This window comes from Elephas maximus, chromosome 16 (assembly GCF_024166365.1).
Source record: "Elephas maximus indicus isolate mEleMax1 chromosome 16, mEleMax1 primary haplotype, whole genome shotgun sequence".
Classification (NCBI taxonomy): domain Eukaryota; kingdom Metazoa; phylum Chordata; class Mammalia; order Proboscidea; family Elephantidae; genus Elephas; species Elephas maximus.
The window spans coordinates 15707162-15723585 of NC_064834.1; the positions used below are offsets into that span (position 1 = coordinate 15707162).

General features: G+C 44.7%; 1 protein-coding gene across 2 annotated transcripts in view; it reads left to right on the top strand.

Moving 5' to 3' along the window:
- PSAP (prosaposin) overlaps nucleotides 1-16424 on the top strand; it is a 42592-nt gene that overhangs the window by 14383 nt on the left and 11785 nt on the right. For both annotated transcript variants that reach the window (XM_049855808.1, XM_049855807.1), the window contains exons 2-4: nucleotides 5350-5483; nucleotides 7826-7900; nucleotides 8403-8528. In XM_049855808.1, coding sequence (XP_049711765.1) covers nucleotides 5350-5483; nucleotides 7826-7900; nucleotides 8403-8528 — 335 coding nt within the window. The remainder of the gene's footprint in view (nucleotides 1-5349; nucleotides 5484-7825; nucleotides 7901-8402; nucleotides 8529-16424) is intronic.

Consider the following 16424-nt stretch of genomic DNA (forward strand, 5'->3'; position numbering starts at 1 on the left):
CATGGAGTTGATAATTGAGCCTTCATCTGACCTGTTCATCCACTGTGTGGAGAAGAATCACTTAATCTCCAGAGCTTTGTGTTGTAATCCACAACGGGAATCCCATACACGTGGTGGAGTGCCTGAGAGCACCCTGAAATGGTGCGAGAATCTTGTGTCAATAAATACATTTTCTGGGAAATGGACCTATGACCCCAAAAAGTTCTGCTCTGCTGTCTGATACAGATGAGCATTTTTCCCTGTCCAGAGATGAGCTCTCAAAATCAGCGCATGTACCCCTAGGCAGGTAGCTCCCTGGCATCTCCCCAGACTGTGCCTCAGACTCGCAGTTCCCATCCTGAGGCATGCAGACATTGCTCTGATATGTGGCGGCTTATTTTAGGAAATCATTCATAGACCAATTTTATAACATGTGCCTATAAATTTGGCTTTAGTTTGGAGATGGCTGATGATGTCTTCCTAAGGGCTGGATTTCTCGGAGTTAGGGCTTTTATTTCTCTGGTCCTGGAATCTCTTTTAGGCTTGAACACCTGCTGACTTCATAGGTCTGCCATGTTCACCACCACGGTGTTCCTTACGACCTCTAGCTCTAAGGTAGAGGCTTGCTACCACATTCTTTTTTATTTTTTTTTTAGTTCAGAAGGCCAGTGATTAGGAGCCCTGGTTGCACAGTGGTTAAGCACTAGGCTACTAACTGAAAGGCCAGCAGTTTGAAATCACCAGCCGCTCTGCAGGAGAAAAGATCCGGCGACCTGCTCCCAGAAAGCTTACAGCCCAGGAAACCCTGCGGGGCAGTTCTGCTCCGTCCTGTGGAGTCCCTCTGAGTCGGAACTGACTTGACGGCATTCAACAGGGATTTAACCTTTTGGGGTTGGGAAATGACAGTTTTGGGTTAGTGCGAGGGAGACCAATCGCATATAGAAGGAGTTAGCAAGATTATTTTCAGTCGAGAATAGCCTGGCCAAAACAACAATATCACTACTAAAAACGGTCACTGTTTCAGGAAGGAGTAAACAACCTACAAAGCTGCTTGTTGCTTAGGCTGTGATATGAGCTGCGTTCCCACACCTGACAGGTTGCGGTCAGTTGTATCCAGTTTCCAGGAGGGACTGTTGGAGGAAATATCGGGATCCTGCTAAGACCAAGACTTCCGTGTAAAGATGGAGAGTGGAGGTCAGAGTTTGTGCAGGGCAGTGGCAGGATAGCCTAAAGGACTGTTCACGCGGCCCCACTTTTCTTGTGAAACCCTCCATCTTGTCTCTGATCTGCTGGTTCCTGATTTCATCCCCTTCCTGGCTTCCCTGTGTATCACAGGAGAGGTGTGTGTTCTCTGCCAGCTTTTCCAGAAGACTCGCTTTGTTAGCTTCCTGCTCCTTATTTGGACTCCTTCCTCCTAACTGGGTGGTAAAACCAGGCTGTGTAGCTTGGTGGATGCTTTTCAGGATTGCTGGGGGCCTGGGGCTGGGGAGGGCATGGTGGAGGCTACCGGGTCTTGGGCCTCCCAGAGACAAAATTTTTGTGCCCCCCCCCCCCCCCCGCTCCCCTCACCCCCTAGACCTAGAACTGAGGGCTGGCACCATTATAGTTTGGCTGTATTATGGGTTAACACAACTTTGATGAGCTATCAGGGGCGCTTAGTACTGCTTTGAATCTGGCACATGTTTTCCCACAGAAACCAGAGTCTAAATCACTGCTTTTGGAATGCGTCCAGTTCACAGTTTGTGAGCTGGTTATGGTTGTGATTTTGCCCACAAGGGGCGAGGAAGGCCGGAACTTGTGCAGCAGATTAATAACTCATTCTCTGGTGCTGAAAGGGCGCAGGTAATCTGGTGTCTTAGTCATCCAGTGCTGCTGTAAGAGAATTGCCACAAGTGGATGGCTTTAACAAAGAGAAGTTTATTCTCTCACGGCCCAGTAGGCTAGAAGTCCACATTCAGGCGCTGGCTCCAGGGGAAGGCCCTGTCTCTCTGTTGGCTCTGGAGGAAGGTCCTCGTCATCAGTCTTCCCTTGGTTTGGGAGCATCTCAGTGCAGGAACCTCAGGTCCAAAGGACACTCTCTGGTTTGCTTTCTTGATGGAATGAGATTCCCAACTCTCTGCTTGCTTGCCTTTTATCCCTTGAGAGAGAGAAGGTGGTGCAGGCCACACCCCAGGGAAATTGCCCTATGTTGGATCGGGGATGTGACCTGGCAAGGGTGTTACAATCCCACCCTAATCCTCTTTAACATAAAATTACACAATCACAAAATGGAGGACAACCACACAATACTGGGAATCATGGCCTAACCAAGTTAATACACACATTTTTGGGGGACATAATTCAATCTGTGACGTCTGACTTCCCCTTTTTGGGGGCCTGTGACTTGGTCTTTGTTTGAAGAGCCCGTGGAACTAGTAATGACAGCCTTTTATTTCTTTCCCTCTCCTGTGTGTGTCTCATGTATGGATAGAATCACTGTTGCGTTCATTGGGCTTGCAAACTGAAGCAACCTACAGCCTGACTCTTGAGGTTCCAAAAATGGTAGGTGGCTGTGGAGCCAAATGCCCTGACTTGTCCCTTAAAAGGAACTTAACTCTGTACTAAGTAGATTTTTTGATCATGCTTTAAAATTCAAGTGGTGATAGCTTAGTGCTTTTCCGTTTTGAATGAACACAAAGAAAAACAAAGGGAAATTAGTTCACCCCTCCTGTGAGCCTGCTGTGCTTTGCTGCTGGAGCCCTCCTGCATCCGTCTGATTGGCTGGTGGGTCAGAGGTGAGGTGGGAGTCTCAGGGTTTCCCTTCAACTTTCAGTTCCAAAATTGAGGATACCATGAACCTGTTTTAAGGAACATAGGCATGCTTAAGGCAGTTTGGAAAATATGTTTATATATGAAATTATATACACACAGCATAGGGTTAAAAAAAAAAACCAACTGCCATAGGGTTAGGAGTTAAAAAAAAAAAAGGTATAACTCAGCCACCGCCCTGCTTTGTTTTGTGTATTCTGACCTTTATACAACTTCTGAATACTTCCATTTTCTTCTCTGTTTGATACTTAATATTTAATAGCTATGTAGTATCTCAGTAAGAATGGCAATTGTTTCCCCTCTGGTTTTTGGCTAGTGGGAGAAAAGACATGGCAGTCTGCTCCTGTAAGGATGACACCCTTGGAAGCCCTGTGGGGCAGTTCTGCTCTGTTCTGTAGGGTCCCTGGGAGTTGGAGTCGACTCAGTGGCAATGGGTTTAGTTTTGGCTATTCAGGTTACATCTGTTTTTTAGTATTGCAAGTGACAATAAATGTTTGCCCACATCCTGTTTGACCTCTTTTGAATTGTTGTGTTTCCTAAAAATGTTTTTCTAGAAGGGTTTATATGAAGAAAGGATTTTTTATTTTTGTTTTTGTTTTCGAAATATGTGATTTTGAGACATTCTTTCCAGTCACGCTGGGTTATACGAGTGACTTGTACTACAACTTGTCACTATCTGGTTTAGGACTTTTTAAATTTTTTATTTTTTAGCTAATTTAAATTTCAAGATATGTCACCTTCTTATTTCTTTGGCTGCAGGTGAAGTTGAACCTTTACCTGTACCTTCTCCTAATCCCGTTTCTGCCTGAGGGCTTTCCTCGCCACCGTGGTTGGTGGAACTCTGCTTGCTTACTTGGTTTCCAGTGGACACGTGTTCACTTTGTGATCTCAGAGGGGCTATATATAGTCTTGTTTTCTGCTAGCAGACTTGTTTACGTGCAAAAAGAGATTTATCCAGCACAACTAGATGTTTTCAAGTGCTCTTCTGCTTGAGCAACTTTAAGAATCATTGTCCTGTTTGATAAGGGTAAGAATCTCCATGGTTCTGCTACAGATTGGTGTAACTCTGGCTGCTCTTCATCCTAGAGGAGTTGAAATCTCTGTAGTTCAATCTTGCAGTCTTTTCTCCTGTAATTTTTTTCATCACCTCATGGAAACTTTTTGAGGTTATAAAGATCTATAAAGGCCTGATGCTCCTCCCTGATACTGTTTAAATACAGTTTGAGAGGAAGAAAAGTGCATCAGATAAGTGAGTCCCTTCCAGCCCCGTCACTTACGAAAACACAACTTTTGTCCGGGACAGCGGTGCCACTTGCTGCGTGGTCAGCATGTCATACAGCTGGGTTAGGGGCCAAGCTAGGGTGTCCCCCTGAAATGCCATGGCTAACCCTTAATCCTGGGTGATGCACATGGTTAATGTCCTCAATTGCTGACTGAAAGGTCAAAGGTTCAAGTTCACCCAGAGGTGCCTCAGAAGAAAGGCCTGGTGATCTACTTCTAAAAAATCAGTCACTGGAAACGCTGGGGAGCACAGCTCCGCTCTGACTGGCCTGGGGTCACCATGAGAAGACGTGAACCGGGCCCTTAGCCCAGGGTGAAGGAGTGGGGCGGACCTGGTGTGCTGGGGAGCACAGTTCCGCTCTGACTGGCCTGGGGTCACCATGAGAAGACGTGAACCGGGCCCTTAGCCCAGGGTGAAGGAGTGGGGCGGACCTGGTGTGCTGGGGAGCACAGTTCCGCTCTGACTGGCCTGGGGTCACCATGAGAAGACGTGAACCGGGCCCTTAGCCCAGGGTGAAGGAGTGGGGCGGACCTGGTGTGCTGGGGAGCACAGCTCCGCTCTGACTGGCCTGGGGTCACCATGAGAAGACGTGAACCGGGCCCTTAGCCCGGGGTGAAGGAGTGGGGCGGACCTGGTGTGCTGGGGAGCACAGCTCCGCTCTGACTGGCCTGGGGTCACCATGAGAAGATGTGAACCGGGCCCTTAGCCCGGGGTGAAGGAGTGGGGCGGACCTGGTGTGCTGGGGAGCACAGCTCCGCTCTGACTGGCCTGGGGTCACCATGAGAAGACGTGAACCGGGCCCTTAGCCCAGGGTGAAGGAGTGGGGCGGACCTGGAGTGCTGGGGAGCACAGTTCCGCTCTGACTGGCCTGGGGTCACCATGAGAAGACGTGAACCGGGCCCTTAGCCCGGGGTGAAGGAGTGGGGCGGACCTGGTGTGCTGGGGAGCACAGTTCCGCTCTGACTGGCCTGGGGTCACCATGAGAAGACGTGAACCGGGCCCTTAGCCCAGGGTGAAGGAGTGGGGCGGACCTGGTGTGCTGGGGAGCACAGCTCCGCTCTGACTGGCCTGGGGTCACCATGAGAAGACGTGAACCGGACCCTTAGCCCGGGGTGAAGGAGTGGGGCGGACCTGGTGTGCTGGGGAGCACAGTTCCGCTCTGACTGGCCTGGGGTCACCATGAGAAGACGTGAACCGGGCCCTTAGCCCAGGGTGAAGGAGTGGGGCGGACCTGGTGTGCTGGGGAGTGGGCCACCTCCTCACGTTGGTTTTCCTTTTAGCTCTGGGCAGCCCGGTCCTCGGCTTAAAAGAATGCACCAAAGGCTCGGCAGTGTGGTGCCAGGATGTGAAGACGGCCTCTGACTGTGGGGCCTTGAAGCACTGCCTGCAGACGGTCTGGAACAAGCCAGCAGTGGTGAGTCCTGGCTTCAGAGCCCCCAGTGTTTCTCAGGGGCTCCCCTGTGCTGCACCCGATGCCTTTAGAGTGTATGAAACGCACTGCTATCCACAAGCACTTTCTCTCGCCCCATTTTGTTGGCTCCTTGTAGTGTCCTTGTGAGGGAGGCAGGGCATGACAATGGGTGCCACCATTTTACCACAGAGGAAATGGAGGCTCTGAGAGGTTAAGGTCCAGTTCCCCAAGGTCGCCCAGTCTCTGGGCGGCAGAGATAATGATGTCCTACCACGCTGGCCACTGTGCGTGCTCTGTGACGCCTTTCAGGCCTCTGCAGAGGAGACTTCACCCTGCGTAAGGGACGCAGAGATTTGCAGAGCCTATTCCAAGCATTGGCACACGGGTTCCGTTCCGTCCCTTGTATATGCTCAGGCCTTTTTGATTTTTATCTTCCCAGGCAAATCATTGATTCAGACCGTAGAGCTCAGTAGCTATAATTTTAAAGTCTTATTTCCAGCTTTAGCCAAACTCGGAAAGGTACCACTGATGAGTTTCGTAATCTGCAGGACATTAAATATAGCATATTGATTTAATATGGATGGTGGGCATTGGTGGTTCAGTGGTAGAATTCTTGCCTTCCATCCTGGAGACCCAGGTTCGATTCCCAGTCAGTGCATCTCAAGCACAGCCACTACCCTTCTGTCAGTGGAGGCTTGCTTGTTGCTGTGACGGCTGAACACCTTTCAGCAGAGCTTTTAGACTAAGACTAGGAAGAAAGGACTGGCAATCTGCTTCCAAAAATAAGCCAGTGAAAACCCTATGGATCACAACAGTCCAGTCCACAACCAGTCATGGCATTGGTGCAGGACTTGGCAGTGTTTTGTTCCGAAGGGTTAAGGTCTGTTTACTGAGGGTTGGAGGATGACTAGATGGCAGCTAACAGCAACAATTTAATGTGGGGTCATTGACACCTCGCGGGACACACTCTGTTGTTAGCTGCTGTGGGGATGATTTTCACAGGTAGGGACCTCATGTGAGAGAGTAGAAAAACCCTGTAGGGTTTTCTCCGCTGTAATCTTTATGGGAGTAGATCACCATGTCTGTCTCCAAGATGATAAAAACCTAGTGTGCTTTCTTCACGATTCCTGAGCCCTCCTGGGAGATGCCCCAGCATTGCTGATGGTGCCGGCCACATGCAGATGTTGCTCTTGGCTCGTTGTGGGACATGTTTAACCTGCTGACCAACGAATGGCACAGGCCATGTTTCACTGAGTGGAGCTTGGGTTCTAAAAGTTGTCAGGGGCAACTAGTACTCCTTCCGTAAGAGAAGAATACATAAGAAGAGCACTTATTTAATTAATACTGTGCTTTTTAACAACAATAACATTCTGAATTATTCATTGGAGAACTGCTGTCTTTGGCCAAAATTACTTTCAGATTTGGTTTCTAATTTGCTTTCGATCTTGTTTTTAATACTATTTCCTCTTTCCAGGCTTAATGTGTGTTAAGGGAGAACTCTGAATCTTACTGTTTGATAGGATTAAGTCTCTCTTGGTATGGCCCCATGCACGGTATTAGCCTGATGAGGTTCAGAGGTTCATGTTGGTTTATCTGAATGTCATCAAGTTCCCAGGTGTCTATTAATTGTGTCCAGCCATGTTAGTTCCTTATCCATGGGTCAGAAGTCAATTGACATCCAGAACGTGTTGATAGGTGCCTCCCTGCCCAAGAGCTGGGAGAACTGGCTAGAATTCCATGGCTTCTGGGCCCTCTGGGGCCCTGATGTCCAGGTTATCAGAACATGGATGGTGTAATGTCTCTAAAGTTTTGGAGTGAGGCTGTCTGGCCTTAACTTGGACACAGCACCACCTGAGGGGTAGAAGGTAGACAGTACAGGTGAGCAGTGCTCCCACAAGTATGTGTAAACACCAGGCTCTGGCTGGAGATCTCCTCCAGCGCCCCCCACTGTTTACTCTTGGTGACACTGAGCCATTCACCTTTCTAAGTGCCACTTTGCTCTCAGGGTTGTTGTCAGGATTAAATAGGAAGTTTGATCTGCACCACATACACCCAGTAAAGGATTGAGGGGTCGAAGGTGCAGGAGAACAGTATCTGTCCTACGGAAGCACGGAATGTTCTGGTAAACGTCATCTAATCCCCCCCGCCTTGGTGCCTATGCTTCTCATCTAGGCTGGGGAACCTGGGTGGGTCAGAATGTGGGCCCTTGTAGAACATGGCCATGATCCATATATTCCTGGTTACGTAAAATATGAAAAGGGCCAAGGCAGTTAATTTCATCTGTGTGGGGCATGAGTTGTATCCTGCAAATACAAATGCCCCTCCCTCATGTTCTTTCCTCTTAGAAATCCCTTCCCTGTGACATATGCAAAGACGTCATCGTGGCAGCTGGCAGCATGTTGAAAGACAACGGCACCGAGGTGAGCTGTAGTGCGTAGACTTGTGTGGGTGATGGTCACGTGCATGGGTTTATTAGAAGGACTGTGACTTGGGTGCAAAAGAGGAATGGATAAGTCCAGGGGTAAGTGCAGGCAGTAAATATTCTAGGCAAAACGCTTCAAAAATGTGAAGATCATTCTTAGCTCCAAGCTGTATGTAAACAGGCTGACCCCTGGACTACTATTTAATGCACAAGTCTAATTGGGATTTCCAGTTGTATGCTGTTAATTTCTAGGTCCTTTTTGTTATCTCTGCTCTCAATTCCCTGTGCCTGTGAGACTGCACATCAGAGGGTCTTTCTTTTGAATTTTCATGTCTGCTTTTCGCCTAATGGATGGGATGGAACCAAGGGCAATTATTAGCCCCCTACCCCAAGGATTGGCAGTTTTCCATCCTTGTGTTTCTGGGAGCCATGGAGGGTCACTTCCTCTCAGCCCACTTGCAGGAAAGCAGCCCATCCTGATTCTTACCCTTGCCTCTCAGGAGGAGATCCTTGAGAACTTGGAGAAGACCTGTGACTGGCTTCCTAACCCGAACTTAACTGCCTCCTGCAAGCAGATGGTTGATGCCTACTTACCAGTCATCTTGGACATGATCAAAGGAGAAGCGGTAGGTGAAGGGAGAGCAGACTCTTTGCTTAAGGCACTTCTGGGGCCATGGGGAGGTGTCAGACCAGACTAGAGGGATAGCATAGATCTGAGATGGCCCTGGCGTAGCAGAACACTCTGCCTGAGGCTTTGGTGAAAGTCTGCCTCTTCCAGGGCAAGAGGACGGACAAGTGGTTTTTACCCAAAATATGCTTTTCCAGGGTTGTCGAGGGTCAGGAAGTGGGAACTCGTGGAGTGGCTGAGGGAATGTAAATATGTGGATGTCAGTTTGATAACTCATCTCAGATCTTTAGCTGCCCCTTTGAGGAAGCATTTAACTTCATTTCTGTGAATTTATCCCAAATCAATCAATGACTGTGCTTGTGGGCTTAGCTACAAGGATGTTTGTCTTTTAGTCAGCATGTCTTAATGGACACAAACCATGTGCCTGAGGCTGGGTGTTTAGCAGGAGTCAGCTTTGTGGAATCAGGAAAAGTCCTGAGAAGTAAGAGGTGTTTGAAAAACTGAGGCAGCCAGTGGGGCAGGAGTGTCACTCGGTGGGACCAAGGTTTTGGCGAGGTGGGCAAGGATCACATCATACAAGGCCTTTCAGGCCATGCTTAAGGATTCCAGATACACTGGAAAACCCTTCGAGGCTTTTAAGGGGAGACTAACATGGCTGTGGTCTAGGTCCACGAGTCTGGCTGCTAACCAAAAGGTCGGCAGTTCGAATTCACCGGCTGCTCCTTGGAAACCTTATGGGGCAGGCAGTTCTGCTCTGTTCTGTAGGGTCGCTATGAGTCGGAATGGACTCCATGGCAGCGAGTCTTTTTTAATTAACTTTTATTAAGCTTCAAGTGAACATTTACCAATCCAATCAGTCTGTCACATATAATTTTACATACATCTTACTCCCTGCTCCCACTTGCTCTCCCCCTATTGAGTCAGCCCTTTCAGTCTCTCCTTTCGTGACAATTTTGCCAGCTTCCCTCTCTCTCTATCCTCCCATCCCCCCTCCAGACAAGAGTTGCCAACACACTCTCAAATGTCCACCTGATTTAATTAGCTCACTCTTCATCAGCATCTCTCTCCCCCCCGCTGACCAGTCCCTTTCATGTCTGATGAGTTGTCTTCGGGAATGGTTCCTGTCCTGTGCCAACAGAAGGTCTGGGGAGCATGGCCGCCTGGATTCCTCTATTCTCAGTCAGACCATTAAGTATGGTCTTTTTATGAGAATTTGGGGTCTGCATCCCACTGATCCCCTGCTCCCTCAGGAGTTCTCTGTTGTGCTCCCTGTCAGGGCAGTCATCGATTGTGGCCGGGCACCAACTAGTTCTTCTGGTCTCAGAATGATGTAGGTCTCTGGTTCATGTGGCCCTTTCTGTCTCTTGGGCTCTTAGTTATCGTGTGACCTTGGTGTTCTTCATTTTCCCTTGCTCCAGGTGGTTTGAGACCAATTGATGCATCTTAGATGGCTGCTTGTTTGCTTTTAAGACCCCAGACGCCACATTTCAAAGTGGGATGCAGAATGTTTTCATAATAGAATTATTTTGCCAATTGACTTAGAAGTCCCCTCAAACCATGTTCCCCAGACCCCCGCCCCTGCTCCGCTGACCTTTGAAGCATTCATTTTATCCCGGAAATTTCTTTGCTTTTGGTCCAGTCCAATTGAGCTGACCTTCCATGTATTGAGTGTTGTCTTTCCCTTCCCCCAAAGCAGTTCTTATCTACTGATTAATCAGTAAAAAACCCTCTCCCTCCCTCCCTCCTTCCCCCCTTCGTAACCACAAAAGTATGTGTTCTTCTCAGTTTTTTACTATTTCTCAAGATCTTATAATAGTGGTCTTAAACAATATTTGTCCTTTTGCCTCTGACTAATTTCGCTCAGCATAATGCCTTCCAGGTTCCTCCATGTTATGAAATGTTTCACAGATTGTCACTGTTCTTTATCTATGCGTAGTATTCCATTGTGTGAATATACCACAATTTATTTACCCATTCATCCATTGACGGACACCTTGGTTGCTTCCAGCTTTTTGCTATTGTAAACAGAGCTGCAATAAACATGGGTGTGCATATATCTGTTTGTGTGAAGGCTCTTGTATCTCTAGGGTATATTCCGAGGAGTGGGATTTCTGGGTTGTATAGTAGTTCTATTTCTAACTGTTTGAGATAACGCCAGATAGATTTCCAAAGTGGTTGTACCATTTTACATTCCCACCAGCAGTGTATGAGAGTTCCAATCTCTCCGCAGCCTCTCCAACATTTATTATTTAGTGTTTTTTGGATTAATGCCAGCCTTGTTGGTGTGAGATGAAATCTCATCATAGTTTTAATTTGCATTTCTCTAATGGCTAATGATCCAGAGCATTTTCTCATGTATCTGTTGGCTGCCTGAATATCTTCTTTAGTGAAATGTGTGTTCATATCCTTTGCCCACTTCTTGATTGGGTTGTTTGTCTTTTTGTGGTTGAGTTTTGACAGAATCATGTAGATTTTAGAGATCAGGCGCTGGTCTGAGATGTCATAGCTGAAAATTCTTTCCCAGTCTGTAGGTGGTCTTTTTACTCTTTTGGTGAAGTCTTTAGATGAGCATAGGTGTTTGATTTTTAGGAGCTCCCAGTTATCTGGTTTCTCTTCATCATTTTTGGTAATGTTTTGTATTCTGTTTATGCCTTGTATTAGGGCTCCTAGGGTTGTCCCTATTTTTTCTTCCATGATCTTTATCGTTTTAGTCTTTATGTTTAGGTCTTTGATCCACTTGGAGTTCGTTTTTGTGCATGGTGTGAGGTATGGGTCCTGTTTCATTCTTTTGCAAATGGATATCCAGTTATGCCAGCACCATTTGTTAAAAAGACGATCTTTTCCCCAATTCACTGACACTGGTCCTTTGTCAAATATCAGCTGCTCATATGTGGATGGATTTATATCTGGGTTCTCAATTCTGATCCATTGGTCTATGTGCCTGTTGTTGTACCAGTACCAGGCTGTTTTGACTACTGTGGCTGTATAATAGGTTCTGAAATCAGGTAGGGTGAGGCCTCCCACTTTCTTATTCTTTTTCAGTAATGCTTTGCTTATCCGGGGCTTCTTTCCCTTCCATATGAAATTGGTGATTTGTTTCTCTATCCCCTTAAAATATGACATTGGAATTTGGATCGGAAGTGCATTATATGTATAGATGGCTTTTGGTAGAATAGACATTTTTACTATGTTAAGTCTTCCTATCCATGAGCAGGGTATGTTTTTCCACTTAAGTATGTCCTTTTGAATTTCTTGTAGTAGAGCTTTGTAGTTTTCTTTGTATAGGTCTTTTACATCCTTGGTAAGATTTATTCCTAAGTATTTTATCTTCTTGGGGGCTACTGTGAATGGTATTGATTTGGTTATTTCCTCTTTGGTGTTCTTTTTGTTGATGTAGAGGAATCCAAGTGATTTTTGTATGTTTATTTTATAACCTGAGACTCTTCCAAACTCTTCTATTAGTTTCAGTAGTTTTCTGGAGGATTCCTTAGGGTTTTCTGTGTATAAGATCATGTCATCTGCAAATAGTGATAATTTTACTTCCTCCTTGCCAATCCGGATGCCCTTTATTTCTTTGTCTAGCCTAATTGCCCTGGCTAGGACTTCAATTACGATGTTGACTAAGAGCGGTGATAAAGGGCATCCTTGTCTGGTTCCCGTTCTCAAGGGAAATGCTTTCAGGTTCTCTCCATTTAGAGTGATATTGGCTGTTGGCTTTGCATAGATGCCCTTTATTATGTTGAGGAATTTTCCTTCAATTCCTATTTTGGTGAGAGTTTTTATCATAAATGGGTGTTGAACTTTGTCAAATGCCTTTTCTGCATCAATTGATAAGATCATGTGGTTTTTATCTTTTGATTTATTTATGCGATGGATTACATTAATGGTTTTTCTGATATTAAACCAGCCTTGCATACCTGGTATAAATCCCACTTGATCATGGTGAATTATTTTTTTGATGTGTTGTTGGATTCTATTGGCTAGAATTTTGTTGAGGATTTTTGCATCTATGTTCATGAGGGATATAGGTCTATAATTTTCTTTTTTTGTAATGTCTTTACCTGGTTTTGGTATCAGGGAGATGGTGGCTTCATAGAATGAGTTGGGTAGTATTCCGTCATTTTGTATGCTTTGAAATACCTTCAGTAGTAGTGGTGTTAACTCTTCTCTGAAAGTTTGGTAGAACTCTGCAGTGAAGCCGTCCGGGCCAGGGCTTTTTTTTGTTGGAAGTTTTTTGATTACCGTTTCAATCTCTTTTTTTGTTATGGGTCTATTTAGTTGTTCTACTTCTGAATGTGTTAGTTTAGGTAGGTAGTGTTTTTCCAAGAATTCATCCATTTCTTCTAGGTTTTCAAATTTGTTAGAGTACAATTTTTCGTAGTAATCTGAAATGATTCTTTTAATTTCATTTGGTTCTGTTGTGATGTGGTCCTTCTCGTTTCTTATTCGGGTTATTTGTTTCCTTTCCTGTATCTCTTTAGTCAGTCTGGCCAATGGTTTATCAATTTTGTTAATTTTTTCAAAGAACCAGCTTTTGGCTTTGTTAATTCTTTCGATTGTTTTTCTGTTCTCTCATTCATTAAAAAAAAAAAATATATTAGTTCAGCTCTAATTTTTATTATTTGTTTTCTTCTGGTGCCTGATGGGTTCTTTTGTTGCTCACTTTCTATTTGTTCAAGTTGTTGGGACAGTTCTCTGATTTTGGCTCGCTCTTCTTTTTGTATGTGTGCATTTATCGATATAAATTGACCTCTGAGCACTGCTTTTGCTGTGTCCCAGAGGTTTTGATAGGAAGTATTTTCATTCTCGTTGCATTCTGTGAATTTCCTTATTCCCTCCTTGATGTCTTCTATAACCCAGTCTTTTTTCAGGAGGGTATTGTTTATTTTCCAAGTATTTGATTTCTTTTCCCTAGTTTTTCTGTTATTGATTTCTAGTTTTATTGCCTTGTGGTCTGAGAAGATGCTTTGTAATATTTCGATGTTTTGGACTCTGCAAAAGTTTGTTTTATGACCTAATATGTGGTCTATTCTAGAGAATGTTCCATGTGCGCTAGAAAAAAAAGTATAGTTTGCAGCCGTTGGGTGGAGAGGTCTGTATAAGTCAATGAGGTCAAGTTGGTTGATTGTTGTAAGTAGGTCTTCCGTGTCTCTATTGAGCTTCTTATTGGATGTCCTGTCCTTCTCCGAAAGTGGTGTGTTGAAGTCTCCTACTATAATTGTGGAGGTGTCTGTCTCACTTTTCAATTCTGTTAAAATTTGATTTATGTATCTTGCAGCCCTGTCATTGGGTGCATAAATATTTAATATGGTTATGTCTTCCTGATCAATTGTCCCTTTTAACATTATATAGTGTCCTTCTTTATCCTTTGTGGTGGATTTAAGTCTAAAGTCTATTTTGTCAGAAATTAATATTGCTACTCCTCTTCTTTTTTGCTTATTGTTTGCTTGATATATTTTTTTCCATCCTTTGAGTTTTAGTTTGTTTGTGTCTGTAAGTCCAAGGTGTGTCTCTTGTAGGCAGCATATAGATGGATCGTGTTTCTTTATCCAGTCCGTGACTATCTGTCTCTTTATTGGTGCATTTAGTCCATTTACATTCAGCGTAATTATAGATAAATAAGTTTTTAGTGCTGTCATTTTGATGCCTTTTCATGTGTGTTGTTGGCCATTTCATTTTTCCACCTACTTTTTTGTGCTGAGATGTTTTTCTTAGTAAATTGTGAGATCCTCATTTTCGTAGTGTTTGACTTTATGTTAGTTGAGTCGTTACGTTTTTCTTGGCTTTTATCTTGAGTTATGGAGTTGTTATAGCTTTTTGTGGTTACCGTATTATTTACCCCTATTTTTCTAAGTATAAACCTAAGTTGTATGGTTCTATATCGCCTTGTATCACTCTCCATCTGGCAGTTCAATGCCTCCTGTATTTAGTCCCTCTTTTTGATTATTGTGATCTTTTACCTATTGACTTCCATGATTCCCTGTTATGTGTATTATTTTATTTATTTATTTATATTTTTTAATTAATCTTAATTTGTTTGTTTTTGTGATTTCCCTATTTGAGTTGATATCAGGACGTTCTGTTTTGTGACCTTGCATTGTGCTGGTACCTGATATTATTGGTTTTCTGACCAAACAATATCCTTTAGTATTTCTTGTAGCTTTGGTTTGGTTTTTGCCAATTCTCTAAACTTGTGTTTATCTGTAAATATCTTAATTTCGCCTTCACATTTCAGAGAGAGTTTTGCTGGATATATGATCCTTGGCTGGCAGTTTTTCTCCTTCAGTGCTCTATATATGTCGTCCCATTCCCTTCTTGCCTGCATGGTTTCTGCTGAGTAGTCTGAACTTATTGATTCTCCCTTGAAGGAAACCTTTCTTTTCTCCCTGGCTGCTTTTAAGATTTTCTGTTTATCTTTGGTTTTGGCAAGTTTGATGATAATATGTCTTGGTGTTTTTCTTTTTGGATCAATCTTAAATGGGGTTCGATGAGCATCTTGGATAGATATCCTTTCGTCTTTCATGATGTCAGGGAAGTTTTGTGTCAGGAGTTCTTCAACTATTTTCTCTGTGTTTTCTGTCCCCCCTCCCTGTTCTGGGACTCCAATCACTCACAAGTTATCCTTCTTGATAGAGTCCCACATGATTCTTAGGGTTTCTTCATTTTTTTAAATTCTTTCATCTGATTTTTTTCCAGCTATGTTGGTGTTGATTCCCTGGTCCTCCAGATGTCCCAGTCTGCATTCTAATTGCTCGAGTCTGCTCCTCTGAGTTCCTATTGCGTTGTCTAATTCTGTAATTTTATTGTTAATCTTTTGGATTTCTACATGCTGTGTCTCTATGGATTCATGCAACTTATTAATTTTTCCACTATGTTCTTGAATAATCTTTTTGAGTTCTTCAACAGTTTTATCAGTGTGTTCCTTGGTTTTTTCTGCAGTTTGCCTTATTTCGTTTGTGATGTCTTGAAGCATTCTGTAAATTAGTTTTTTATATTCTGTATCTGATAATTCCAGGATTGTATCTTCATTTGGGAAAGATTTTGATTCTTTTGTTTGGGGGGTTGGAGAAGCTGTCATGGTCTGCTTCTTTATGTGGTTTGATATGGACCGCTGTCTCTGAGCCATCACTGGGAAACTAGTTTTTCCAGAAAATCTGACTGGTACGCTGGCTCCTGGCTCTGAAAACAATCGCTGCCTCCCCGTATTTGTTCGTTCTCCGTCTCTAAATCTGTGTTTGTTGTTCAGAGTTCGTAGACTGTTATGTATGTGATCGATTCCCTTGTTTTTCCGAGTCTTTGTTGCAAGAGGGATCCGCGGTAGCATCTACCTAGTCCGCCATCTTGGCCCCGCCTCTGGCGAGTCTTTTTTAGAGGGGAGGCTGACAGAACAGTTAGGAAGTTACAGCAGGTAAGTGAGGTGTGGTTGGGACAGTGCGGGTTCTGCTTTGGAGGACAAATGTACTGATGTGCTGAGGGGGGTGCATGAGGGAAGGATTAAGTAGGCGGTGGTGGAGCTCTATGCCGGCAGACATACGCAGGAGGACGAGGAGGCTGGGACGGGGTGGAATCAAGGCTCGCTTTCATTTTGGATGTGTTAAGTTTGAGAGGTGAGGTGGGATTGTTGTGTATGTGGGTCAGGGTACCAGTCCAACCAGTTGTCAAGCCAGCTCTGACTCATGGCGACCCCACGTGTGACCAAATAGAACTGTGCTCTGTAAGGTGTTCAGTGGCTGGTTTTTTGGAAGTAGATCATCACGCCTTCTTTAGAGATGCCTTTGGGTGGACTCGAACCTCCAAACCTTTTGGTTAACAGCCAGAGGTGTTAACCTATTGCATCATCCAGAGACTCCTGAGTTAGGGTAAGAGATAAGTAACCTTGGGAGCCGTCAGCATA